This window comes from Canis lupus, chromosome 1, assembly GCF_003254725.2.
Source record: "Canis lupus dingo isolate Sandy chromosome 1, ASM325472v2, whole genome shotgun sequence".
In the NCBI taxonomy this organism is placed as follows: Eukaryota; Metazoa; Chordata; class Mammalia; order Carnivora; family Canidae; genus Canis; species Canis lupus.
In genome coordinates this window covers 71,320,717-71,347,220 of record NC_064243.1, presented here as the reverse complement: position 1 = coordinate 71,347,220, position 26,504 = coordinate 71,320,717, and the positions used below count along the sequence as shown (strand labels likewise).

The following is a 26,504-nucleotide window of genomic DNA, read 5'->3' as shown; positions in this document are numbered from 1 at the left end:
TCAAGGACTGACGCATTCAGCCTATAAACAAAGTTACGGTTCAGGCTAACAGATATAGTAATAAAAGGTTGCAGAGGGTTCCAGGGCAGCTCAGAGGGGGTTAGAGTACCCAGGTGGAGGTTGGGGGGGAGGGCAGATGGTGATCAAGGTAGGTTCTCAGGGAGAAAAGAACAGGACTCTGGTGGGGCCAGGGAGGAAGGATGTGCCACCTGGAGGAACTCGACAAGCTGTGTCTGAGAGGGAGACCTAGAATTCTGTTGGGGGAAGAGAAAGGAGAAAGGGGGTCTCTAGGTAGTTATGAATACAGGACTCATTCGATCCCACAGCAACCAATGATAGTCATCATTACTGCTCTTGACACTAACAGAGACTCCGTAGTGCAGAGGATGGTCACCTGGCAGGGGTTACTAAGTAAACCGAATTTAAACATGAGCTTGATATCAAAGCCCTCAGCCTGAGACCTGGGGGTTCTTGTCTCCTGGTCACCTCCTGAGGGGACGAACATGGCTGGATTTGGGCTCCTGACCAATCTGACCACAGGGGTGCTGGGAAGGATGGGTCTGAGACTCAAGGAGATTTTTCAGGAAAATTCAGTCCTGGAGATGGAATCCTTTCATTTTCTATTACGAGCATGTTTATAATTCAGGGGTAGAATGCAGACAGAACACTGCCAAGCATCTTACTCTGGACAAAAGTTCCTGAGGACGAGGAACGTAAGTGGCCCAGGTGCTCTGACATGAACAGCACTGGTGCTTCCACAGTGGCTGGGGAACGCACCTGAGATCAGCTTTATCCACCGGAGGAATCCATGGAGGACATGAAGAACCCCCAAAACCCTGAAGTGCAGCATCGCATCCATGCTTACCATCAAATGGTGTATTACATGCAAAGGGAGAACAAATTCTGACAGGAAAATGGCCCAACCTCCACGTCCCACTCAAGTGCACCAAAAGAGTAAAAACCAAGAAGCGAGGACTTCTCAGCAAGGGACAAGCATCACTAGAGCAAAAAGGGGTTTAAGACATTCTACAAAAATCTGAAAAGATGATGGGGATGATTTGCACTGTCAATCAATTCCAATTACTGTGCTTAAAGGAGAAGTCCCCATGCCCTGTGCTCTACCTCACCCTTGGGGGAGCATCCCTGGTGGCCCTGCTGAGACACTTGCAGAGCTCAAGAGACAAAGTGACCCTGCGTAGCGGAGCCCTCATCTAAATCCCCTTACTGTTTGGAACAATAAGGTGTTCTGTTCTGGGGGTTTTCATTGAAGAACAAATAGCATTCAGTTACCAGCAAAGCCCCAGCTCAGGGCATTGGCTCCCAAAGAATTAGACGGTGCAACTGCTTTCTGATTGATAGAGGTGGCATTTGGATGGAGATTGACAAGGAAGGCTAAGACACTTTCTTTGGGGGAAAAAATTTCTATTTATTTTGGTAATGTTAGACGATGGAAAAGTTCCACAAAGAAAAATCCTAAGTTATTATGGATTTATCACTGGACAGAACCACTGTGGGTCTCTCTCTTTCAAAGTTTAATCTATAGTATACTGCAAACACTAATATGAATGAATACCCAGAGGGACAGCTTGACACAGTTTTCACTAAAAGAAAGAGAGCTACATCACGGTCAACTCTGAATATCAATATATTTAAAAGGAAAGCAGCCAAAAATAAAATAAAATAAAATAAAATAAAAGGAAAGCAGCATAAATTTCTGATGGTTACTGCAAAAATCGTGGTATGTTCTGTTTTCTCTTTACGTTTTCTTTTATTTCCTTTCCTTTTCCTTGGTTTGTTATTTTGTTTTTTGACAGAGAATGAGCCAATGTTACGGGAAGCCAGTCTTTAATAAATGAGGACCCCTGGAAGTCCTCAATTTTCTAACATGATACCCTAGTGGCCTAGAATAGAAACGCAAAATTCACAGTACCCATTTCGACTAGGTAAGGTACTTACCTTGGGAGAACTTTAGCGTTACTGGATTTTCTAAAAGGCGTAAGAAAACTCATGTAGCTTTTCAGACCACCACACCATAGGATATCATTAAAGGAGATTATGCCTTCATGAATCATCAGTGTGTACTGAGAGAGGAGAGGAGAAAATGAGAGAGACACACAAGAAGAAATGAAGGAGTGTGTGGCAAAGCAGAGATAAAGAGCAGCAAGGAAAAGGCAGGCAGGAAAGGAGAGGTGGGAGAGCATCCAACTGCTAACAGGGTAGGACAATTTCTCAATACCAGAGCCTACTGTGTGTCAATGCGGGGAGACCTGGAGACCGCAGGTGGGTGTGCAGATGCCCGTGCACGAAGGCATTCTAGAACTGTAACTGCACCAATACTTTCACAGGCACCTTTCACATCACTGATCAGTGAAGCAGTTAAATATATATTTTCATTTTCTTGAGCTTCAGTCATTCAGATTTAACTTTATTAATTCACTTTTCACTTACTACTTTTATTTTTAGATATTTATAATAAACTCATTTTCTTTCTTTTTTTTTTTTTTTTTTTAGTATTTTTCTTTTTGGGAGTGGTGGTCACAGTGATTGTACAAAAATCTTTTTCCATGTTCTATCTTACACTAAATATAAAGTAAGTCTAGTGTCCCAAACAGATCATTAGTCGCTCAGGTCTTCATCACCCATTGGCGAAATGAATTCAAATACGAAGACTACAAAAGTGTTGATGAAAGTATAAAGAGAAACCTGGTTTATGATTTGTCAGTTTCTCTTCCTGAACTCAATCAGGAACCTTTTGGGGATTACCAAGAGTATAGCAGCAGGAAGAAGTTTGATGTAGTAACATCTTAAAAAGTGACACCAAGGGGTACATGGGTGGCTCAGTTGGATAAGCGACCCCAACTCTTGATTTTAGTTCAGGTGATGATGTCAGGGCGGGGAGATCAAGCTCCGTGCTGGGTGTGGAGCCTGCTTAAGATTCATTCATTTTCTCTTTCTCCCCCGCCCCAGTCCATCTCAAAAAAAAAAAGTAGTTTCCTTAAAAAACCTGGCCATCTCGTTATAATATAATGTAAGGAAAAAAAGGAACGAAGGGAAGCACCACTCCTCTCTTAGAAAATACTTGAAGCTTTAAAATTTGAGTTTAATTCACAGAACTTCAATAACATCTTTGACATATCAAAACCTGAAACCATTTTGGGCTTAGAAGACCACATCCCGGAGTGGTCAGTTCACTCTCCTCATCTGCTGTCCTGATCGATTTCAGGATTCCTTTGCATTTCAAGCAGCTGAGAAGCAGTGTCAGTGCTCTGGGCTGAGCACAGAATGGACCACAGCCAGGTCTCCAGCCTGGCGAGCTCTCCATCCTCACCATTCATATAAGCTGGCTTTTTGTGCAACAAGAACAACATCACAAAAATCTTGGTGGCCTCGAGGTGTGGAAGGGCCTGGTTTGGGAAGAAAGAGCACAACAGTGCAGGAGGCAAACTGCTCTGGAGAAGAAAGGCAGAGGAATGTTGAGTTTTCTTGTGTAGCCTAAGAGGGGAGGAGGAGGCCAAAAGAAGAGAGAAGGGCTGGAAGACACTGGAGCAACTAAGGAAAGAGGTGGGAAGCGAGGGCCCGCCAATGAGCCCCCTGCAGGTGGAGGATGGCCAACCCATCTGCACAGTGGAAGCTCAGCCTGTGGTTCAGACCACTGAACAACAAGGTGTGTGGGAGGCATGGGCCCACCTATAGGCGGGCTGTTTCCAGTAAATACAGAACAGCACTCGAACTGTATTCTCTCTTATGATTTTCTTAATAACATTTTATTCTCTAGATGACTTTGTTATAAGAATACAGCTTATAACACATGTAACCTAGAAAATATGTGTTAATTGATCATGTTATCAGAAAGGCTTCCAGTCAACAGCTGCTATTAGAAGTTAAGTTTTGGGGGAGTCAGAAGTTATATGAAGATCTGACTTATGGGAGGGGGGTTCAGCACGCCGAAACCCCATGTTGTTCAAGGGTCCACCGTACTCAATTACCATCAATTACCAATTACTCAGTTACCATCTAGCCTGGTCTATACTGCAACCTGTTCTTGGTCAGTGAAGTCTGCTCTGTACAACTGCCTGTTGGGGCTGCTTTAGGGAAACAGAGAGAGAGGGTGGCATATTGGGACTGAGGTGGCCAGCAGGGAAGGGGCGTGACAGTGGGGATTTAGAAGCATGGCTGGCCAAGAGCTGGCCATACCGTGGATCAAACTAGAGGACTTCTGGCTATCTGGAACAGAGGCTTCTCAGCATCCTACATGGAGTAGCCTTAGGGTCGTTCTAGTCTAACTGTAAAGGAAAGGGCCACTCCCTAAGGCACCAGGTCTTGAGGATACCTGGACCCCAGGCATCTGGGCTATAGTACTGGGAGGAGGGGAAGAGACCTGGGATGTATTTTAGAGGGAGGGTCAGGGTAATTGCTTAAAGAAGCTTCCACCCGGAAGAGCCCCGGATGCAGACATGGTACTTCACTTCCCATCAGCATGCTAGTGGAGAATGGGACAGGATGCTGGTGTCAGGGCAGTGCACACCACATGTTTCATCCCTGCAAACTCACCTGAAGGGAGAAGGCTCGCAGAGCGGGAATAGGGATCAGAGCAGCCATGAAGAAGGCTGTGACATTGCTGATGGAGGTGAGCGCCACACTGGCTCCTGTGCGCTTCAGGCACTCCCCAGTCCTATCCTGAGAATGAGAAATCACCGTGCTGAGAACTGCATGGTGCAGGGTCCCCTCAGATCTCCGATCATGTCAACAGTTCAAATACATGACCAAGTGAGACAACAGACAGGTTATCACTCTGACATCATGGTATAGTAAAGGGCTATCTCTCCAACCCCCTAACACTGGCATCAAAAAGTTTTTAGTACTACTATCGACATAGGTGTCGTTCTTGGCTACCACATCCGAAACACAGAGCTGCAAGATAAAGATTTAAATAAATTTTTAAGATTTAAAAGGTGTGTGTGTGTGTGTGTGTGTGTGTGTGTGTGTCGGGGGTGGGGGGAGATCAAGACCAAGTGACAAAAAGAAACCCACAAAAAAAACTAGAAAAGCAAATATGGGCTTTGGAATAAGTGTTCTGAGATTCTTCTAATTTCTTTTACTTATTTACAGCCAGCAACATGTCATCACTGACTTGAGACTGAAATATTTATTGGGACAGATTAAGGAAAATTAAAGAACACTCAAGAACGGAGGGGACTGGGGCTATCCCCAAAGCTTTCTTCTTTTGTTTTTCTATTACCTCAAAAGGGATTCTTTTATTCTGTCCTGTTTCACTAAATGCATGTGCCAGAAGGAAAACATCATCCACACCAACACCAAGAGCGAGAAATGGCAAAACCTGCAACGAACACAGAGGGCAGTACAGTAGACACGTGAAGTCCAATTTGTGATCATTCCAGAGCCACTGAGAACATTGTCCCCAGCAGCTACCCCAAGGACAACTCATACCAGCTCATGGGAACAATCTACTTCTGAGCATTAAAATCCCCCCCGCAAAAATAAATAAAAATCCCTGCATCTAGCCATTTAAGCTCACATGAAGTCTTGGACATTTCTATTTTTAAGCTCCACTATTTTTTTTAAAGCTAATAAATGAGCAGGAAGCTAACTCTGCAAAAGCAGTGGTTCTCAGAGTGTGATCCCTGGAGGGTATTGCTGAGAACTGGTCATTAGGAGCTCTGAAGATGGGGCCCAGCTGTCGGAGGAGTTACAAACCCTTCAGGCCACTCAAGTTTGAGAATCGTAGCTCTAATCAATGTACTGATAAGTGAAGCATCTCTACCATCCACAAGCCCATGTAGACCTTCCACCCACAGCCAAGTGCTCCATTTTTGAGACAGCACCTCCCCCCTTGAAGTGTGGCATCCTGGTGGCCAAGGCCAGAAGACCCTTTAGGTGACACAGACACAGAGGAGGTTGCTGGGCCACATCTGGGGAGGGGCATTTGTCAACACACAATGGATGGATGGTTCCTTTAATACCTGAGTTGTTGCAGCGTTAAAGGAAATCCCGATCAATGAGCACAGGCCCAATCCTGCAGCCACTGACAGTGCAACCAACAGGACGCCAGCCAGCCCCACGGCACCCTGGGACTTGGAGCAATCCCAGCGCAGCATGGTTAAACAGGCATAGGCAAGCTGCGAGCAGAACAATGGGGTGGGGGCAGGGGAAGGAACGAGGGGAGACACAAAACAAAAGCCAAACATTAGAATGGGTAAGGATTCTAATGTTTTCCCCCACCCATCACCCCAAATCAAAAGGTAGAACTTACTAAATCCAACCACAACAACAATGTACCTTACAGACATCACATGAAATGATACAAGTCAAAGATGGGCAAACTGCAAATGGGAGAAAATGCTTTACACGACCACTTTTGAAATCGTTATGAAGCCGAGCTCTCTGTGTCTTGGACGCACGTGTGTGTTAAGAGCAGTTAAAAAGCAAGAGCGGTCATGGAAAGATAAAAACTCAAAACCAATCCAACCATGGCCCCCGCCCCCCACCCCTGGGAGAAGTGACTCGACTGTTACCATCAGGAGGTAGCCACTAGCCACTCGGATGACGCTGACATCAGAGAAGGACTTCAGGATGTCATCCAGGGTTGTGGTGGTGAAGGAAAGCACTTTCTGAGTGGAGTTTGGAGCGACACTTTGATGAACCACCTGTGGTCACATCAGGTCCCAAATGGAATTAGTGTTTCAATGAGCTTCAATAACAGAGCTTGGGGGACATGTCCCCTCCACTCAACCCTCACTTGTTTCAAATACACTAAAGAGAATTCTACGTGCTTCAGGTTTGGGCATGGACCGAGGTGAAGCGACCCTGGGCCCGGGATGATGGAAGCCACAGTGTTCAGGTAAGAATGCGGTACTGCGGGGAGCTGGAGTTATGGCGCCTTCGGGCACCCTGCACCTTGGCCTGTTCTTCTCCTCATCGCTCTGCAATATGTCTGCGGTCCCATTGGCTCCCCACTAATCCAAAACAACTCATTCTTATGGCCACTCCTCCCCCCTTCATTTGCTGGCCACTTTTAAAAGGTCACATGCAGCTCAGTAGAGGTCACTGCTTGGGCAACAAAGGCCAGCTCCTGTCACATGACCTAACCAAGGGGACTGCAGCTGTGAACAGATTCTATGCTTTGCTAATGTTTTCCAGACACCTTTTCTTGCTCACCAAGTGTTTTTTAAACACTATTATGCTTTAGCTCTGGACCTCACGACTGGTTACTCCAAATGTCTCAGGCATCCCAATTAGAATTAGCCATCACCCAGACATTAAGGTTTTTAATATTGAGGGAGGGAATAAACTTTTTTCATCCCACCAGGCTCCCAAAAAGGACAATTAGGTTTTGAAAAGATATTCTAACGGGAAAAAAAAAAATGTCTTAAAACATTGCGAAAATGAAGTACGTCTGCAGTTTATACCCAGATTCAAAGGGGGGCATTGGAATGCCAAAGATTTACCTCCACATATGTCCTCTGCCAAGCCTCCAGGATGGCTGCTGCCTTGTCCTCATTCCAGTTAATGTGTGAGACATACTCATACCCCTTGAAGTGTTCGTACATTTGCTTGGGAGTCATTAACTGAAACATGGTTTGCAGGGCGTGGGCGCTGTGACAGGGTGGCAAACACACACATCAGTGTTTCCAGAAAGTTTTCTTGCTGCTGAAAACCCCAGACAGACGCCCCCAACTCGCCTTCCACATGAGCACATGTTTCCATTAAACAGGACCAGGATGGTTATTTTATTTAATAGATTGATGTACCATATTAAAGGTGTAACCTTACAAACCTTTTACAGATACACCCCAAAATTAAATTAATAAGCAATTTCCTTTCTCAGTTCCTATTCCGTGAAACAGGAAGGATAGGGGAATAGATAGCTTGAGCAGAGATGCTGGGCTCGGCACTGAATGCTCGCCTGTGCAAAAATCCCAGACGACGGCTCTCCCCAGGGAGGAATGTCAGACAGAGGGCCCGGCGCTTGACGGAGCAGAATCCGCAAGAGCACAGAGGGTAATTCTTGTTTAGCCGTCAGCTGTTGGTCAGTCTGTGACAGAGCTTAGCTCATACCACGCCACTCTACTTGCTGTGACCACTGTGACCTGCCTGCATTACACCTGCCTTGACTTCCTATATAAGAGATCTTCCAAAAACCTACAGTTACTAACTATGGTTTCGATGAAAACAACACATCTCCTCTTAAAATATCCCCCGAAAGGTGGTTTTTTTTCAAGCTGGTCTGGTCCACTAATGTTTCCTAATATTCTATTACAGCAGATGGCTAGCTAGGATAACAGCTAAGTAGTAGTACAAATACACTTGCAGATGTCAGAAGGGAAGTAGTTTCCCAGGAAAGGACAAAAAATAGATGGCTTGGATTTCTCTTCCATGTGCAGGATTACCTGACAAGCTTCCCGGTGCTGTTCTTGACTGTGCCACCCACAATCAGTTCCTCCTGCCAGTGCATGTACTTTCTGGATAATCCATGACATCCACCATTCAAAACAAGGGCCACATCAAGAGGCTAAAATAAAAAGACAGCCACATAATTATGGGAATTAGTAGGCAGGTCACATGCCTTGTTAAAATCCAGTGCATTAAGGGCTTGTTTGTTTCAGAGAGAACATTAATAACAAGGCTAATGAGAGGCGTATGGCAAATCTTACAGCAAAATTTAGCTCTATAAACAAACGTAGCTCCAGAGACAAAAAAGGTTGATGAAAATCAAATCATAAAAATGAAAATAAGAGGACTAGGGATGGGGGAAAGACCCTGAGCTTTTCTCCTGGTCCCCACGAGAAGAATCAACAACTGTACTCACTTTGGTTGCATTTTTGTTGGGGGCTGTGGCGGGGCAGTCCGGATCAGCCGGGTTGAGGCAGGGCCGGTCCATGTAACCATGACCAACTTCAGCTTTATTCAGCATTTCCTCCCAGCTGTCCACTTGATAGTTTATTTTCTTTAACTCTTCCAGGAATTCCAAAGGGTCAAAGTTTGTCCACTGCAAAGGAGGCTTACCTCTGTGAAAGAAATTAGAAGGTACGACCATGAAAAGAGGCTTTTCCAAGCCTCCGAGCCTGCACAGATCATATATACTATGTTTGGCTCGCATGAGGCTTTTTGGTAGCGCTGCAAGGCTGGGACCCCGGCACGGAAAACTAATGCTCCTTTCCTGTGGATCTATATGCAAACCTGAGTCAAGAAAATAATTCATGAATGGAAATGGCAAGCAGAGAGCTTGTAAATTAATGAAGAAATCAAAGACTTGTGATTGGCTGGTATGTCATCTTTCATACCTGAGATCAAGATTAGCCAAAGAGTGCTTCTAAGCAGAAGACTGAGATCCAAAATTAAGGGGGGAGGATATTTTAGAAGAGAGAATCACAATGCCAAACTAGCACTTGCCAGCCTAATAAATGCTTTGTAAATGTCATCAATCAAAATATTTGATCTCCATTACATTCAATAATCTCATACTTATGAGCTCTTTCTGACAGCCTGGCAGTCGACCCCAAAAGCCCCCTGCTGCCTCTGCCATCACCACCATCAAGGCCACTTCCCCCCACACTCACTTTTGAATTTGTGCTGTTGACAGACCAGAAAGGCTTTTGGCTGCCTGTTATGTAGTTCAAACCACACTGTAGCTGCTTAACCAGGCTGAAGTCATTATTCAGAATCTCCCAACCAGAAAACACAAAACCCCTTATTTCCCATCTAAAACTGTACACTGAAGGTCAGAGTATGGCCACTGCAAATTGCTTTTGCAGATATGTGCAAGCTAGGGCAGAAACAATAACCTAAGCACGAACTCTTGCATAATTAACTGAAGATGTCTACATTGATTAACAATTATTCCTTAAATGATGCGGTATATATAATATCCAACTGCTAAACTGTGAAGCATCCCCTACCATGGCCTTCAAAGACAGTGGATTTCCCCCTTAAATGTCATTAATGTGATCCAAAGAAAGGTTTAGTATTTTACTCTGCAGGAGGATCTTGAATTTTAACTCAATATATTTAACTCTGATGTGTACACACTAATAAATTGTCCCTCCTTAAAAAAAAATAACTCAAATTTTTTTTTTAACGATTTTATTTATCCATTCATGAAAGACACAGAGAAAGGCAGAGACACAGGGAGAGGGAGAAGCAGGCTCCAGGCAAGGAGTTCGATGTGGGACTCGATCCTGAGACCGGGGATCATGCCCTGAGCTAGGGAGGGGCAGGTGCTCAACCGTTGAGCCACCCAAGGCCCAAATAAATCTGTGGAAGTGCTTGGTCTGTAAAACTGCAAACATTTTATTAAAGAGTTAAAAAACATACATACTCTGAAATAATTTGCATTTTATTTGCATATAAAAAGATGGGTAAAAGTGAATGAAATTTAATGATGCCTTTAGAACTTTATTTTGAAAAGAGGAAAAACATTCTGCTGAACCCCTCTCTTCTGCAACTATTCACTCAAAAAATGCCCATGGAATTTCACTCAAAAAATGCCCACGGAATTTCAATGTTTTTATTTCTTGTTCAAAACTGAAACAGAAGAAACAATGATAAAGTAACACCAGAAACATTCTAAAGTTTAAAAATCACAGACACCAGAAAACCAGATCACACACTTACAGTAGGTATGCTGTCCCAGATTGTAACTTTGCCCCTTCCCAGAAGCAGTCCAAAGGTGTAATAATTAAACAAGGGTAAAGATATTCGATTATCTGTCAAAGTTAAAAAGAAGAGGCTACAAGTTAGGCTAAGGCATACCACTGAGGAATTTTTGACAAGTTTTTGCAAAAAAAGAATATATACCTGATCCATGTAACCTGTTTCTGTGATAAGTTCTCCAGATTTGTAACACAAATGTTCCAATTTCCACTGCCTAGTAAAATAGGAAACAGAGACAAACATCTCATTGTAATAACCTAAGGAAATCAGTGCAAAATCAGAACTATAGAACATATAGAAAGAACTGCAATTTCGATCACTTTTAAGTATCTGTCAAAACGAGCACAACTTTTGCCAAGTAAAGACTCAACAAGCTTGCTTTAATGAATAGATAATACTCAATTGTAATTAACATGTGGGTGTTTATGTAAATGAATGCTACCAAAGTACTTGAAAAGTCTTGTTTTCTTAAGTGTTCTCCCAATAATCTTGTTTACACCATTAATCTACTTTTCTACATACACTGAACAACTTCAGGGCACGTTGAATTATCACAAATTCAAAATAAGTGGAGACTAATTAGTAAGGTTTATATTGTATTAAAATATATTCAGGTGAGAAAATATATACATATATATATATTTTTACTGGCAGTTAACGTCCTTATGAACAGATAGTGTTCAAAATGAATTCTCCTTCTCTTTAACCATGAGTGCTGTAAACCACACTGCCAGGTAGACACATTTCTACTTTACAGTCTTTTATTCTTGTTCTATAGATATGATATTAAATACAGTGATCAGCAATTACCTCTATTATCTATCGCCTGTTATTACAGAGTGTTGTCATATCTGGAAAAATGCTCTTAAGCCCATGCCTTTCTATCCCTATCGTAAACCTAACTTGAAAAAAGAAATCTGAAGAGGGTGGGGATGGGAAAACCAAGGGAAGAAAAAATTATTTTTAAATATCTCTAAACAGCACCATTTTATTTATTTATTTTTTTAATTTTTATTTATTTATGATAGTCACACAGAGAGAGACATAGAGAGAGGCAGAGACATAGGCAGAGGTAGAAGCAGGCTCCATGCATCGGGAGCCCGACGTGGGATTCGATCCCGGGTCTCCAGGATCACGCCCTGGGCCAAAGGCAGGCGCCAAACCGCTGCGCCACCCAGGGATCCCAACAGCACCATTTTATTGGTTTCCTTTCTCTCTCTCTCTCTTTTTTTTATTGGTCACCCAAAGGAATGTTCTGGACTTAGCCCGCTTCCCTGTGGAACCTTTGCATCTATACCTCAGGGTGCCCAGTGCTATTGAAAACTGCCCTTTTCTCTTGAATGCCAGAGCACGTCTGGTCTGATCTGCTTGGTGCCTGGAGCACCTGGACCTGGCTTCGTACACACCCATCAATACGGGTTCTTCCCTCTTTCTAACCAAACTGTCAGCTCCTGAGTGCAGGGCTCAAGTTATTCATCCATCCCTCCATCCACTCACCCACCTGCCTAGTCATGCAACTATGTATATGTTTATACTGAATTCCCCACAGCATCAGCGTAGACTATCTAGCATCAGTTAGGTTCTTAATATCACTTAGTCAATGAACTCATGTAGACTTCCTTGAGAAGGGAGTGGCTGTACATGAGAAAAACCTGTCTGGGAGCCAGAAGAAAGGGTTTGAAACCTGGCTGGAGTGTTTAATAATTTTATGAAGTCGGACAAATGCTCTAATTAATCTAATTCCTGGTTTTCTCACCTAAAAAATGAGATGGCTTAAATGAAGTGTTCTCTAAAGCACATTCCAATGCATAAATGTTCTCTGGTTCCATCTCAGATTAAGAGTATACTTTGTACAGACACTCACATCTCTGTAAGTGTGTAAGTGACAAGTCCCTTCAAGATAGGGTCCCATTATGTTAAAAATGGGTCAGCATGCTTACAGTGGCCTTGGAATGCCCATTTGCAGGTTCTTTATAAGGCCTCTACTTACAAATTTTGCAAAACTCCACTGGGCAGTTACTTCCTCTACAGAGGGATGCGCTGATAAGGAGCAGCGTGTGCTCGCCAGTCAAGTTTGCCTGACAAAAGTGCTAGAATATCTCCTTACTCTTTCCCTTTCATACATTACATATATCTCATTTTGTTCTCAGAACCTACTAAGGATAGTAGACCACACTTGATCAGTAATTTAGTTTACATATGAGGAAACAAGAGCATGTGACTCCTGCTGGACCTTAGGGCTCTGTCTTCAGCTAGATGGGTCTTAGAGCCAATCCAGGTAAGACTATGGAGAGTAGAGGTTGTCATAACTGGGACAAGTACCGATTTTCCTTCTGTTCTCCCCCCTCATCTTCCCTGGCCACTGAGTATGTCCACGTGCCACTTCCTGACCTGTCCTGTGAAAAACTGTATCATCACCCACTCAGTTAAGAAGTGCTTAACTGGGGTGGCTTAGTCAGTTAAGCGTTCGACTCCTGGTTCTGGCTCAGGTCACAATCCTGTGGGTGGTGGGATCAAGCTGTGTCCGACCCCATGCTCAGTGCGGAGTCTGCTTGGGATTTTCTGTTTCTCCATCTCCCTCTGCCCCTCCCCCCCACTGCTTGTGCTCTCTAAATAAATAAATAAATAAATAAATAAATAAATAAATAAAATATTTAAAAAGAAAAAAGGTGCTTAAAAGCCTTTGGTGAGGGACAGGATGAGATCAGGTTAAGTGCCAATTCAGTGGTCCTCTGAAAACAGGTTTAGGGATAGTCATTTCAATAGTTCAGGGAGAAGACCTAGTTCAAATTTAGTCTAGATGGTTAGTCAATCAACAAACTCTGAATGCCCTCCCTGATCTAAACGCTGGGGTGTAAGGATGAACAAGATATGGTCCCTGCCCTGAACAACTCACTGTTTAAATAGAGAAGAATAAAGGACTGTCAGTTTTGATCCAGAATTCTTTGTATGCTTTTACCACACCCATAGCATTGTTAAATTAGCTATGAAGCTAAAGGGTAGTGTTTTGTGAAGCTGTGTCAGATTCCACCTTATCTGCCTACCTGTCAGTAAGAATTCACCACAGTGGCTCAACCTACTATAGGCTTTGTGACACATACCAGCTGTCAGAATCTATGGTGAATATAAAGCAAGAAGCTAGAAGCAAGGTCTTTTCCTTTTCTCATTCTTAATTTGTCTAAAGGCAATTCCAAATGTAACTGCTCCAAAAATATCTTAAGCAATGAAACATCTTCAGAATAGGTACATAGCCGCCCAAATGGCTGCTTGAAGGATCATACTCATTTGGGTCCATAGTGCCAAGATACTTACTGAAAATATGTTATCATGTATTTTATGTGTTACCAAACTCTAGAAACAAAAATCAGGATTAAAAAAAAATCACTTCATTAGAAAACAGTCTGAACTAACACTCTAGGCATATTTCCAGGGCAACCTTACTTTCTAAAGCCAGCAGCTTCTTCCCAACTTACCTGTTATACATATACACATGGACCCGGCTGGCCTGGAGCGCTGAGTCCAGGTGTTGTCGGAGAGCTTCTGTGGTCAGGACGTTAGCACCTTCTTCTTTCGGGGTCTGAATCATGAGTTGAGGATTAAACATAGCCTCTTCTCCAATCTTCTGGCGAGTATAATTTAATTCACGACTTACTCGTCCACCAACTGACAAACATGTACAGGTTTCAGTTAGAACGGCAACGTCCCCACAAATTCACGTTCTGTTATCTCACTAGGAGTTACAAGACGGATGATAAATGACCTCTGGTCATGAGAATGTATGGCTGATGTTGGGGGGAGGCGGTAACATTCACTTTATTATTACTGGCAATGTTCATTTCACCACTAAAATACATAAAAAATTATTCACTAAACCCATGAACCTGCCCGATGCATGTGCAAAGCCATTGCATATGTGCTTCGTGCACCTTCTAACTAATACACCACGCATATAGAGGGGGAGGGGAAGGAAAACTTGAGACACCTTTTCCTTGCAGACTACACCAAATACCCCCGTTACAATTTCTTTCACTTGTGTAAACAATGGGCCCTTGCAGCATGTTTCAAGATATATGGCTTCAATTTACACTCTTCTCCTAAATAATCTAGCAAAGGTAACAAGTAAATGTTTCTCCCTGTTGAAAAAGAAACAAGGAAAGGTGGCAAATGTGTCTTCAGCACAAAACATGCCAGAAGATAAATAAGGTGATTCACGTCAGATGTACTTGAGAGGAACCAAACACATCAGCCATGGCCTGGGGGGACGCTCTGCCTCTGGATCCTGGCTCTATCAGCCTCACCTGGTCAGCATCCTGGAAACCAAGGTACTAGGTTCTGAGTTGCCGGGGAGCAGGCAGCCTGTGTTCCAGAATCTCTACCATGTGACTCTGAGCCGGCTGCTGAGGCCAGAACCTTGCCCCAGTACCAACCAGCTTTACAGCAGGCAGGCCACAGGCCTGGGCAACAAGGTATACGGTTACTGCAAACTGCTTTTTTGTCTTCTTTTTCAGGACCTACGTTATATTCCAATCATGGTTTTACAACAAGCCAAGCTCAAAATGCTGCCACCAGGCTGGGAGGTATTGGGGGGGAGGGGCAGAGTTTCATTTCCCAACAGGGTATGTGTGTGTGTGTGGGGGGGGGGCTTGCAGGTGAGGAAGAGTGCTCTAGGAGAAGGTGCTTTGATCCAATAGGATCAGAGCAGAGAGAGAATCCTAGGACAGCACCCTGCTCCCTACACGCCCCCCCCACCCAAGGCCAGCTGATGTGTGTGGATGGTGAGTCTCAATAGTTCCTGAAATAACTGATTAAGTTGCATGTTTACCGAAAAACAGGCCTTCAGCTACAGTGTAGAAAGACCCTTCAGCAATCATGCTAAGCTTTCCCATGAGGAGGAATCCTTTTTCTTCAAATTTAGTATTCAAGGACATAAACATTTGGTTTGGGCAAGTAAGTAAGTACTGGGAACAGCGGGTTGTTTAGTTCTCTTGGCATATTTTATAAACAAGGGGGCAGGCTAGAAAGCAAATAATGCCCTCATTAGGAAAGCTAGTCCAGATTCACAGACTGGCAGGATCATCTGTGCGGGTCCATGCAGATGGCCAAGGCCACTGCGAAATACTGTGAGATGAGGCCAAACATACTGCGGGGTGTGTCACAGAGGAGGAGAAACGGTGGGGGGTGGAGGTGAAGGAGAGGGGCAGAGGGCAGGGAATTATCAGTTAGTTACAGAAAGTATTAAGACTCCTTGGCAGAGGGAGGGGGGCTTTGACAAATGATCTGGGGAGTTGCTGAGGACCCTGACTGCAATTTGAAGTCAAAGAAAGACCAGAGGGAAACAGGAAATTTGCAACAAAGGATAAATTTACATGAAGTCACAGGCCTTTTCAGGATGCTCCCTTAAAGCTGCCTGCAGGCAGGGTCCGGCTCCTTCTGGCTCAAATCACAATGCATCATTTCAACCAATTAACTAGTGAACTGAATTAGACTCAATCCACATTCTCAGGGGGCTAAAAAGGCTGTTTGAGGCTAAAAAGCCAATTATGAGTCTCTTGTGAAAAGCTACAGAACTCCAAGCCCAGGAGCTCCAAATAGGCTTTTTTTTAGGGGGAGGGGGAGAATCAACTCCTCCCATTTTTTCTGACTATATGGCATCAATGTCCCACACCTATAAATCATTTATATTTCCACCAGCTCCTCCTGCATTGGCATAGCACATGATCCCTCATTCAGCTTACAAAGTCCTACTTCCTTTTATCTTTCCTGCCGCTTAGGACTTCAGGTGAATTAAAACCGAACACCCCCGCCCTTCTCTCCCTTCCCCAGAGCAGCTGTTTGAGACTATAACCCACAAAGGTCAAGACTCAAGAGAGGAGTGCACACAAAAATAGAAATCACACACAAGGTTTGTGCTCTTGAAAAGAACTTTCTACACTCTTCCAGACCAACTTCAAAAATAGACCAATTTTTTTTTAATTTTTATTTATTTATGATAGTCACACACACAGAGAGAGAGAGAGAGAGAGAGAGAGAGGCAGAGGGAGAAGCAGGCTCCATGCACTGGGAGCCCGACGTGGGATTCGATCCCGGGTCTCCAGGATTGCGCCCTGGGCCAAAGGCAGGCGCCAAAACGCTGCGCCACCCAGGGATCCCTAGACCAATTATTTTATTACAGGAGTTTTCAGAAATGATATTTCCTAAAAGATATAAAATGTACCTCTGGCGCTTCATAGTGTCACTTTTTAGATGATGAAGATGTATATTTAAATAAATCCATATATTTTAATAAAAGAGTGTATTTGTCATCTCTGGAATTGAAAGTATTTTTGTTCATCCATCTCTTTGCTCTAGTGAGAAATTTAGTATTTTGCCACCGTGACAACCAGTTTCAACCAAGACAAGACTATCACTGCAGGCAGGTAGAGCAACTAGAGTTGAAAGACCCTGAATTCTACAGTGTCCTCAACCACCTATGCTGTATCCTACTTTTGAGTACTGGTAAATTCAATTTTACTTACATAGTTCATGGCCATATCTTATTTAACATTTCATCTTAAATTTAACCAAATATGAACGCTTTTGAAAATTATTCAGTGAGTTTAAAGTTTCATTGAGGGGCACTTGGGTGGCTCTGTCAGTTAAGCATCTGCCTTCGGCTCAGGTCATGATTTCAGGGTCCTGGGATGAAGGCCCGTGTCAGGCTCCCTGCTCAGCCTCAGATGGGAGTCTGCTTCTCCCTCTCTCTGTTGCTCCCCCTACTCGTGCTCATTCTCAAATAAATAAATAAAATCTTTAATAATAATAATAATAATAATAATAATAAATAACAAAGTTTCACGGACATCCACTTTACCGGACAAACAACTGTAACATGATTTACTCATGCAAGTGAGCATCTCAGGGTGTTTGTTGTGGGCTACACCGTGTGGTGCCATGGTGGGCGAGACCAGTGCGTTCTTTGCTCCAAAAGCCTCACTGGCCAGTGAAGCACACAGGCAACAAGCAAATCAGTAAGATAATTTCATGGCCTGACAAGTATACAGTAGAAATAGAAGATGGTGATGCCATGTGAGTTTCTGGGTGGTAGGGAAAGGGGGAACCCACTTCAGAGGGAGTGGTCTGGGAAGATCTAAATGCAAGTAACATTTAGACTGACTTCGAAGAGCTAGGGGAACAGTCCCTCAGCAGAGGAACCAGCAACTGTCAAGCAAGCCCTCACGGTGTGGCTTGCTACAGCAAGAGAAGGGAGGCTGATGTAGACCATAATTGTGTCATGGACTCGGATGCCCCTGTAGACCCCGCTCTTCCTCCGGTGTATCTGTGTCATAACCTGCACAGCATTCACATGCTTTTATATCATCATTCACCCACCGTGCTCGGGAACAAGGCACCAGAAACAGAAACCTCTGTGGATGGAGCAATTTTACAGACTCACCTGACTTTTGCTGTCCTAGCAAATGTCTATCTAAATCACAACTGAGTGCCAGCCGAGCTGTTCCTTATCTTGCCAGTTTTCCTCGTCAGGCATCAGTGTGAAGCTCCACCGGTCAGTAAGTTCCATGGAACCCCTTTCCAGTGGCTGAAATTACAGGTGCAGTCTGGGGGAAAATGGTTTCTCTCCCTTTCTGTCCTATTTTCAAGGTCAAAGTCCTTAATTATTTTTTAAAAAAATTTACTGTTCATGAAATACTGCATGATTATCTTTGACTCCTCAAGATTCAACATTGTGATGTAGATACAGGTATGTTGACAGCTATGTGAACAGCCACTACTGCTATGTGTGTGGTGGTTTATGCATAGTTTTTACCTATTTTCCTTTCTGGGGTTTATCGCTATTTCTTAATTTTTCTGCAAGGAACCAGTACAATTAAAGACTTCTATGTGACAAAAGGAGAAAAATATGAAAGGTAATGATAAGGATCTGAATTAAAAACAAGCCCAATGCAAAAACAACATGCATATTCATCATACTCTGAAAGTCCTCTTATATTCTTTTCCTTCTTCCAAATGCAACAACTTTTAACAATAAAACAACAACCAAACCTTAGAACAAGATTCATGAAAAATGTTATCTCAGGATCCTGGGACACAAAATAACCTTTTATATTTGTGTGTATTTTTCATCTGCAAGGCCATTTCACATGTATTCTTTACCTGTTTATAAATATTTTGCTCGGTGCTGTTCCCCAGTCAAGCTGGGGCAAGCTGGACTGGACAGTCAGGCAATGAGAAGCAGGACCAGAAGGGCTGGGTTCTGAGTCCCAGCTTGACGGGGACAAGTCCCAGACACAGTTGGGCCTCACTAACCTTCTCTGTGAAATGGGATGAAAATGCTACTACTAACCTCGTAATGTGGTGTGAATAATTAACAATGTGTGTGAAATTTCCCAAACCCTCAATCAGGAGCTGAGCAGGCATCCATTTGTCTGGTCATTTATTCATTTATCACAGGATATATCATCACCCTTACTTTACAGGAGAGAAGTAGCTGCAGTTTGGGTGACTTGCCCAAGGTCACCCAGCTGATAGGAGGCAGCACCTGCCCTCAACCCCAAGGCTGAGTCCGAGTCCGAGTCCGACTGCCCTGAGAGAGCCCTATGGCTTCTGAGCACTTTTTGAGGATAAGACTTTAAGAGAGTCAAATTCCACAGACCAGACTCTATCAAGCTCACAGCTAGAGCTTTCAGAATGCATAAAAGTATTACACAGCACAAACAATTGGTATTTTTATTTAAAGGACAACAACACTGTCTCCCAGAGTGCTGACCACCACTGAGGAGATAGTTTTTTCAGTAAAGCCCCATGGGTGGCCACAGACAGGCCCCTAGTTCCTTTGGGTCCCCGGAGGGGCCTGTCTTGGGGGGAGCAGAGAGATGAGGGCACACAGAAAACATGTTGCTTTATGCCTCTACCTGCAAATTCTCCAGAGATCTGAGGCTTAAACCAATTCTTTGAATGAGATGCACTTAAGCAGCACTTCAGCAAAGAAACTCTTGCTCAAGGTCTGCGGATCCTTTGCTCCCTAAATCAAAACACTATGGCTTTCCAAGGTGAAGAAGGGCCAGCACAGGTGGGAAACCATTCCACCCAGGGGTCCATACCTCTGGGCCAATGTTATTCCAATCCACGGTGGACAAGATGCTCCCCGCATGATGCTCTCCCGCTGTGTACCGTCCCTCAGCACGGCCTCTGTGCAGAGCTTAATAAACGCCTGCCGCATTCATGCAAAAAGCTTTTAGCAAAAGCTTATTGTGATCCACATAAAGGTGATCTGAGGAATCCAACGAAGTGCTGTTCCCAGTAAATTCCAAGCCCTCTCAGGGAGGCATTGCCCCGCTGCCCACTTACCTTGGCACACTAGGCGCATGCGTATACTCAGCGTGTCAGAGGAATGAATGAATGAACAGCCTCAATACAGAGCCTTGGGAACAGGCAGTCATCTGTATAAGATATTAATTCTTCCCAAAGCCTCAAAAAGTCAATCAGTCAAAACAAATGACCCTTTCAGCCTGAAAAGTACCCACTCAGAGTCCAATTAGGAAAATGGGGTCTGTGTATATGCAAGCTGAGCATTTGCATTTGATTAATCCCATGTATTATCTAACAGCCTCTAGAGAGATTTTTTTTTTCCTCCTTTAGTTACTTCAGGTCCTTCTTTCAATGTTGCGATTAGTTATTGTGAGGGTGAAAAACTGCAAATCTCCAAAAGGGTGTAACTGCGAAATTATTAGCACCAGCTCATTTTCTAAATTGAAAAAAATGAAGATTCAGTAATTTGGGCAATTGGCTGAAAACTCCTGAGCTGTAAGTTTTAGTCACTCTTCCAGCCATCTCTTTTATTCATGACTAGCCAACTGCTGCTTAAGCTTCTGGGCTGTTTTTCTCCTCGTGGGATTCTGCCCTTGAGTGTTGCCATGGGAAAATGCTAGAATCAGATAGCCCAAAGAGAATTTGCCTTCATGAAGTGAGCCCAGTGAGTGAAAAACCACAAAAACAAGACAAGAGCAGGACACATCCCCACACCTCCCCAGGGACAGCTTGGGGGGAGGGGGGCTGGAGGGTGCTAAGAAGGGTGGAACTCAGTAGAAGGGGTAGCAGGCCTGAGCATGCGCCTGCCACAAGCCCCCACACCAGCTGTTTGTGGTGCCATCTGTTACCGCCCAGGCTGCTTCTCTGAATGGCTTTCCCTCACTGAAGTTGCCCACTCACCCTGTCAGACACAATCAGGTCAGCCCAACATTGTGCCCACACTAGACCTGCTGCCTGCCACAGCTCCCCCCACCTGGTATTCTCTCCAGGACCATCAGCTCCCAAGATGACATTGCATCTGTTGGGAGACCCATTCTTCCTTGGTCACTTCCTGCTGTGGCCAATGTGGGCTGAGGTCAACCCCCCCAAAGACAGGTTGAGTGAAGTCACAGCCTGTGGACTCAGGGATGTTCCCGGCATCCGGTGGGAGATAAAAGAATGGAGCTCTGCTCTATCACTGAGTGCGTACCTGCCCCACTGCCAACTGTCCCAGGGCCTACCATGATTTCATGCATGCTCAAGTCTACAAGCAAGTAGATGCAAACCCAAGTCCAGTCCTTTTGCAGCAGCAGAGCAGCAATCAGAGGCAATGCTGGACCAAGAAGCAGAACCCAGGGACCAAAGACAATGTTGTGATCAAGTCCTAAATTCTTAGTAAAGGCCTCCTAGAGTCCTCATTAAAAAAACAAAAACCACATAGCCCAACCACAACAACAAAAGCCAAGTGCTTGCATGGCAGCAAAGCAGCAGGCTCGCTACCCTAGCATTCTAGCATTCTAGCATTCTAGCATTCTAGCATTCTAGCATTCTAGCATTCTAGCATTCTAGCATTCTAGCATTCGGGCTGCTGCATGACATTAACCCCAGCTCCCTTCTCCCAGCTTCTGTGGGGCTGACATCACCTCTCTGCTCTAAAGAGTCTTCTTGCCATTATCCAGCCTGGGCCTCTTTGCAACGGCCTCCTACTTGAACACGCACAGGGGAGAAGACAAAGTGAATCCCCACCTCCACAGGCAGGCTCCCAGGGCCCTGAGGAACATCACGCTGGCCTGCTTTATCTCCCACACCCTCACTGGGGGCTACTTTCATGATTTTGTTGCCATCAGGATTAGCTGGATTAGGTCCTGATGCATAAGGACCCCCTGGTGCTGTGAGGAAGTTTCATCACCAGGTCAGCGTGGTGTGAACTGTATTGTGTCACCACCAGCACTCCTTATAGCCACCAACTGAAAAAGGGGAGGGGACAGCAGGAAAAATGCTTTGAGTGCAAAATGCATGAACTAGTCACAGCTACAAATTCCCCCAACATGCATTTCTAAGGATGTGAACAATTCAGGACTTTCAAGGAAGAGCCCTACTGAAATGGCTGATAGTGGCGGTAGGTGGAGTGGTTAAGCAGAGGTGTCCCAGAAAAACAACACAAAGAAACTTCTGGTCCTTTGCTAAAACCAGTCAAGCAATTTGGGAAGAGAGAGCTGCGCTGTTGGAACTTTATATTATGGTCCTATCCCATGGGGGGGGGGGGAGGGTGTTCCCATTTAATTTGAAGGAAAACAATGTGGGCTGGAGTAGGGGGCGGGCAGTAAGAGGATGGTGAGAAACAGAGGAAAAGAGGAAGGTCTTTAACCCCTTTCAAAAATTCAGTGACTGAAACTGTTCCTCCCAAGAAATCACTTGGCCCTTGTACCTACCCAAAACCGCATCCTGGCTGCTGCTCCTGAAGTAAACACAATTTATAGAGAAAGCAATGGGATTTCTGCAAGTGTGTGCGAGTGTGTGTGTGTGTTTTATAGAACAGCCCCTCTTGCACAGAACGGGGCTGTTCCATCAAAGCCGTATCTGTTATATTTCTGTCTTTCTCTTCTGTTTGGCGTATTCACCAACAAGAGAAAAGGAGGTAAGCTTTGGCGGCCCTGACCTGCAGCTGGAACACAATACTTTCGCACAGCCCTGCCGACCCCTGACATAAATTTTACACCGCAGCTGGCATTTACACACTCAGCATTACCATATGTATGGCTGCTCGGTGCTAATTATGCTAATCACCTGTCTAACTCGCTGCTGCGAAAAATGGTTGTATTTAGCACTCCAGTGCCTACCAATACAGCTTACTGTGTGGCTGAAATGTACATTCAGACAGCCCTGAATGGCAAGATTTTTCCACGTTGCTGGCTACATTCAGGCCTCAGAAAAATTTATTCAAGTCAACTGGTTTCGGTCCGCAACAAAAAAGTTACGAGAAAAAAGTGAGTGTGTTCTTGCCCTAACATTCTGGATCTGCTTGCAAGCAAAATGATAAATCAATTGGTGTGGGAAACAAAAAGGGAGAGAGATTTCTTTTGGGAGCCATGTGAAACTGTAGCCTATTTAAAAAAAAAAAAGAAAAAAAAAGAAAAAAAAGGGTCATCCTATTCCCCAAATCTCTAGAAAGAGCAGTTAATAGATATTTAGCCCTAATCCCAATTCTCTCAAATTGCAGGCTTTGTTTGCAATTAAGCAAGGTATTAAACATGTGCAATTTTTTTTCTGGATCATGTGTGGACTAAAGTGACGGCATCATATTTATCATTTTTAAATTTATTGCAACAGTGTATCAACCTCATGGGGGGAAAAATCAGGTAAGAGGAAAGAAATAATTTCTTAGGCAGCTGGGAAAATGCTTTTGTTATGCTCTCTTAGAAAACTTCTATTTAAAAAGACACTGTGTGATATTTGCACCTATTTTGTGAAGTTTTCTGGTTTCTCCCTTAAAGGAGCAAAGGAAATCAGGCAATGGGGGTGGGGAAATGGGAGAATTCAAAACAGAGAAAAAAAGTTCTGGGGGAGGGGTCAAGAGTCAAGAAGCCTGCATTTTCCTTAATCTCAAAATTCCTATTTTTACCATCCCTGTTTCTAAAAGCAATGTTCTCAGATCATTCTATAGCATGGATTTCTAAAACCGAGAGAATATTATTGCAGATTGTTTAAACAATTCCCCAAGTTCAAATTGAAACCCCATTTCCTCCTAATTCACAGAATACCTTCCTATTAATGTTTAAAAACCCTAAATTTTGTCATCTTAAGGGCTGCTCAGTATTAGATTATTTGGATGTACAGATAATGTCTAGGCATTCCAATTTCCTCGAATCGCCTGCAGCACTGTAAAACATGGAGGGGCGGCCCAAAGCATCCAGATACTCTCTCACCTCCAAATGAGCATCTTTACTGGATGCTTTACTGAAATCTAGAAACTGGGAGCAGACTGGAAGGCCATTTATTTTGCACATGTATCTTGGGGGCTGCCCCCCAGTGCTACAAAACACCAGAGCAGCTTTGTGATAAATCAGGTTTACACACAGAAGGTGCACTGACCCAGCAGGCGTTCTCAGACCCAGGAGAGGGTGGCCATAAGAAGCTGGTCACTCCTTGCCTTGCTTCCACCTTGCAATTTAACTTACAGCAGATGAAAAGGGTGATGCTCACAGATGCTGCTATGAAAACAACAGCTTTGTTCCTATCAGCCTCTCCCCATTCTGTTCAACATTTTATAAACTTATCTGACCCAATGAAGCAACATTATCCAAGCCACATCTTGCTCTCTGGCATCCCCATTCAAGTGGCTTTTGTTTGCCAGTAAAAAGTATTAATTCATCTAGGTTTTTGTAGTTCCAAATGTGGACCATTCAGGCAAAAATCCAAACAACACGACCATTACTGTGCCACTGTAGAGCAGAGGGCTCACCTCTCTTTCCCTCCCGATCTCTCACTCTTCTTTAATAGGAGATGGACCACCCTGCCTCATGGCACAGAGCACTGTTTACATTGCAGTACTTGACTGTGTAATACATCTGGCATTTTTGGGCAGGATTCCTGAGCTAGGGGCCAGAAGCCCTTAAGCAATGATTTAAGGGGAAAAAAATCACGCGCATTGACTTAACAAAGCCCACTTCCAGTTCCTTTTGCTTACTTTTGTACATGTTTCACCAATAACTGAAAATTATCTTGTTTGGAAAACTGGGGAAACCTACTGTTTCTTTTTACTTATCCTAATGATAATAAATCAAGCTTGTGTGGTGGTACAGAGACTTGCTTCTCACTAGCCTCACCTTCACAGCCAGTGGTATTTTGGGACCCACATGCAGTGTGGACTATTTGAGCCAACTCACACCTGGGTTTCTAGAAGTAAGGTCCTACCTCCACATTATAAATCTCTCCGACAACAAACCTGTCATTCATTAGCAGGTACCTGATTGCCCCCCCCCCGCCAAACGACACAAGTTTCCCTAACATGTGACAGCTGTTTTTCCAACTATGCTCTAAACCCAAATACAACAAAACAGTCATAGTCTTGAAGGGACTGGGGACAGGATGCATCTTTTCTAAATCTTTCTCTGCAACAGAAGAGGGGTTTCTCAATGGCAGCATTCCATGGTTTTGGAAGATGAAATTATTTGTGTCAAACCTAAAGATTACACACATGTGGAAAAACAGGTATTGCCATGTAAAGGAAAAAAACAACCCTAAATTCAGTTTAAGAGAAACAAATACACTAGGTTTTATCATGAAGGACCCAAATTCAGAGTTTGGAAGCAAAGAACAAGTAATAAAAGTGCTTATATTTTGATAACCCTCACAGTATCTGTATAGTCAAGGAAGGTTCTCACTAAGAAAATCCCAAGGAGCTTCCTCCTCATGAACTCCTAGAAGGTCCTTCATATGCAAACTCCTCTGCTCTCTGGGACCTCTCATGTGGATGCACCATCTCAAGTGGCAGAGTTGGCCAAAATTTGGCTAAGGAATTCTGTCCTCTTCCATCCATATCCAAGCTCCATGTTCCTTTTGGTTTTGGTGGGAGTTCCATCCCGGGAAAACCTGAAGTATGGTGCCTTGGGTTGGAATGTCTTGGTTTACACTTCACTTACCATCTCAAGAAACGTGAAAGGGCCCAATTCTTCCATATTTCGTACAACACATTAAACACAGGGGACCAAGACTTATTTCGCACTCCATTTGTCAGTGAATTCTGAGGCACCTCAAAAGTCCATAAAAATGCCACACCCTTTCAATAGGGGAAGTACATCTTCTGCTGACAAGACCTCATCAAAGAGTAAGGTCTAGGAACCAACCCTTATCAAGATAAGAACCCCAAGGATGAAAATGGCAGCTTTGCATTTGGTATCTCCCACAGCTGGTTTGAAATAATACATTTTCTAATTCCATCCCGTCAGTTTGTGATTAACCAGATTTACTACCATTTCAGATTTCACACTAGTTACTCCAGAGATCCACTGGGAGAGAATGATTAGGGCAGTTTAGAAGTAAGTTGGGGGAAAGAGGGGTCAGAGGGAGAGAAGGGGACAAGGAGAAGAGACTCTGAGAGCCAGTGAGGGGCAAAGGAAATAGTATCATAATAACAGAATCACACAGGTCTGGCGATTATTTAGGGATGTACTTTTTTTTCAAAATGGTAGCAAACTAATGCTGAGGTAAAATACTATACTACTGGGATGCCTGGGTGGCTCAGCGGTTGGGCTTCTGTCTTCAGCCCAGGGCATGATCCGGGAGACCCGGGATGGAGTCCCACACTGGGTTCCCTGCAAGGAGCCTGCTTCTCCCTCTGCTTCTGCCTGTGTCTCTGCCTCTCTCTGTGCATCTCTCATGAATAGATAAATAAAATCTTTAAAAAAAGAAAATACTATACTACTGCAAAAGGGCCTCTATTAAATATGGTTTCCTTTATAATAATTTTAAAATATTTCCATAGTTCTTTTAAAAGTTAAAAAGACCTTTAAAATCAAACCCCCTCCACCTTCTCTACCTCCCACCCC

At 43.9% G+C, this 26,504-nt stretch overlaps 1 protein-coding gene and 1 long non-coding RNA gene across 11 annotated transcripts in view; one reads left to right on the top strand and one right to left on the bottom strand.

Moving 5' to 3' along the window:
- The window catches only part of PTCH1 (patched 1), a 70,553-nt gene that overhangs the window by 26,568 nt on the left and 17,481 nt on the right, over window positions 1-26,504 (bottom strand). For 6 of the 10 annotated variants that reach the window (XM_025423106.3, XM_025423105.3, XM_025423104.3 and 3 more), the window contains 10 exons: window positions 14,145-14,334; window positions 10,816-10,885; window positions 10,633-10,724; window positions 8,828-9,026; window positions 8,409-8,530; window positions 7,467-7,614; window positions 6,534-6,665; window positions 5,982-6,137; window positions 5,240-5,338; window positions 4,552-4,677 (listed from right to left, as the gene is read on the bottom strand). In XM_025423106.3, the coding sequence (XP_025278891.1) occupies window positions 4,552-4,677; window positions 5,240-5,338; window positions 5,982-6,137; window positions 6,534-6,665; window positions 7,467-7,614; window positions 8,409-8,530; window positions 8,828-9,026; window positions 10,633-10,724; window positions 10,816-10,885; window positions 14,145-14,334 (1,334 nt within the window). The other 4 variants (XM_035707371.2, XM_025423112.3, XM_025423111.3 and 1 more) reach the window with 4 other exon arrangements.
- LOC112644601 (uncharacterized) lies at window positions 15,055-17,187 on the top strand. The gene is made up of 3 exons (XR_004810075.2): window positions 15,055-15,137; window positions 16,495-16,573; window positions 17,020-17,187. It is a non-coding gene; the product is annotated as an uncharacterized LOC112644601 (long non-coding RNA).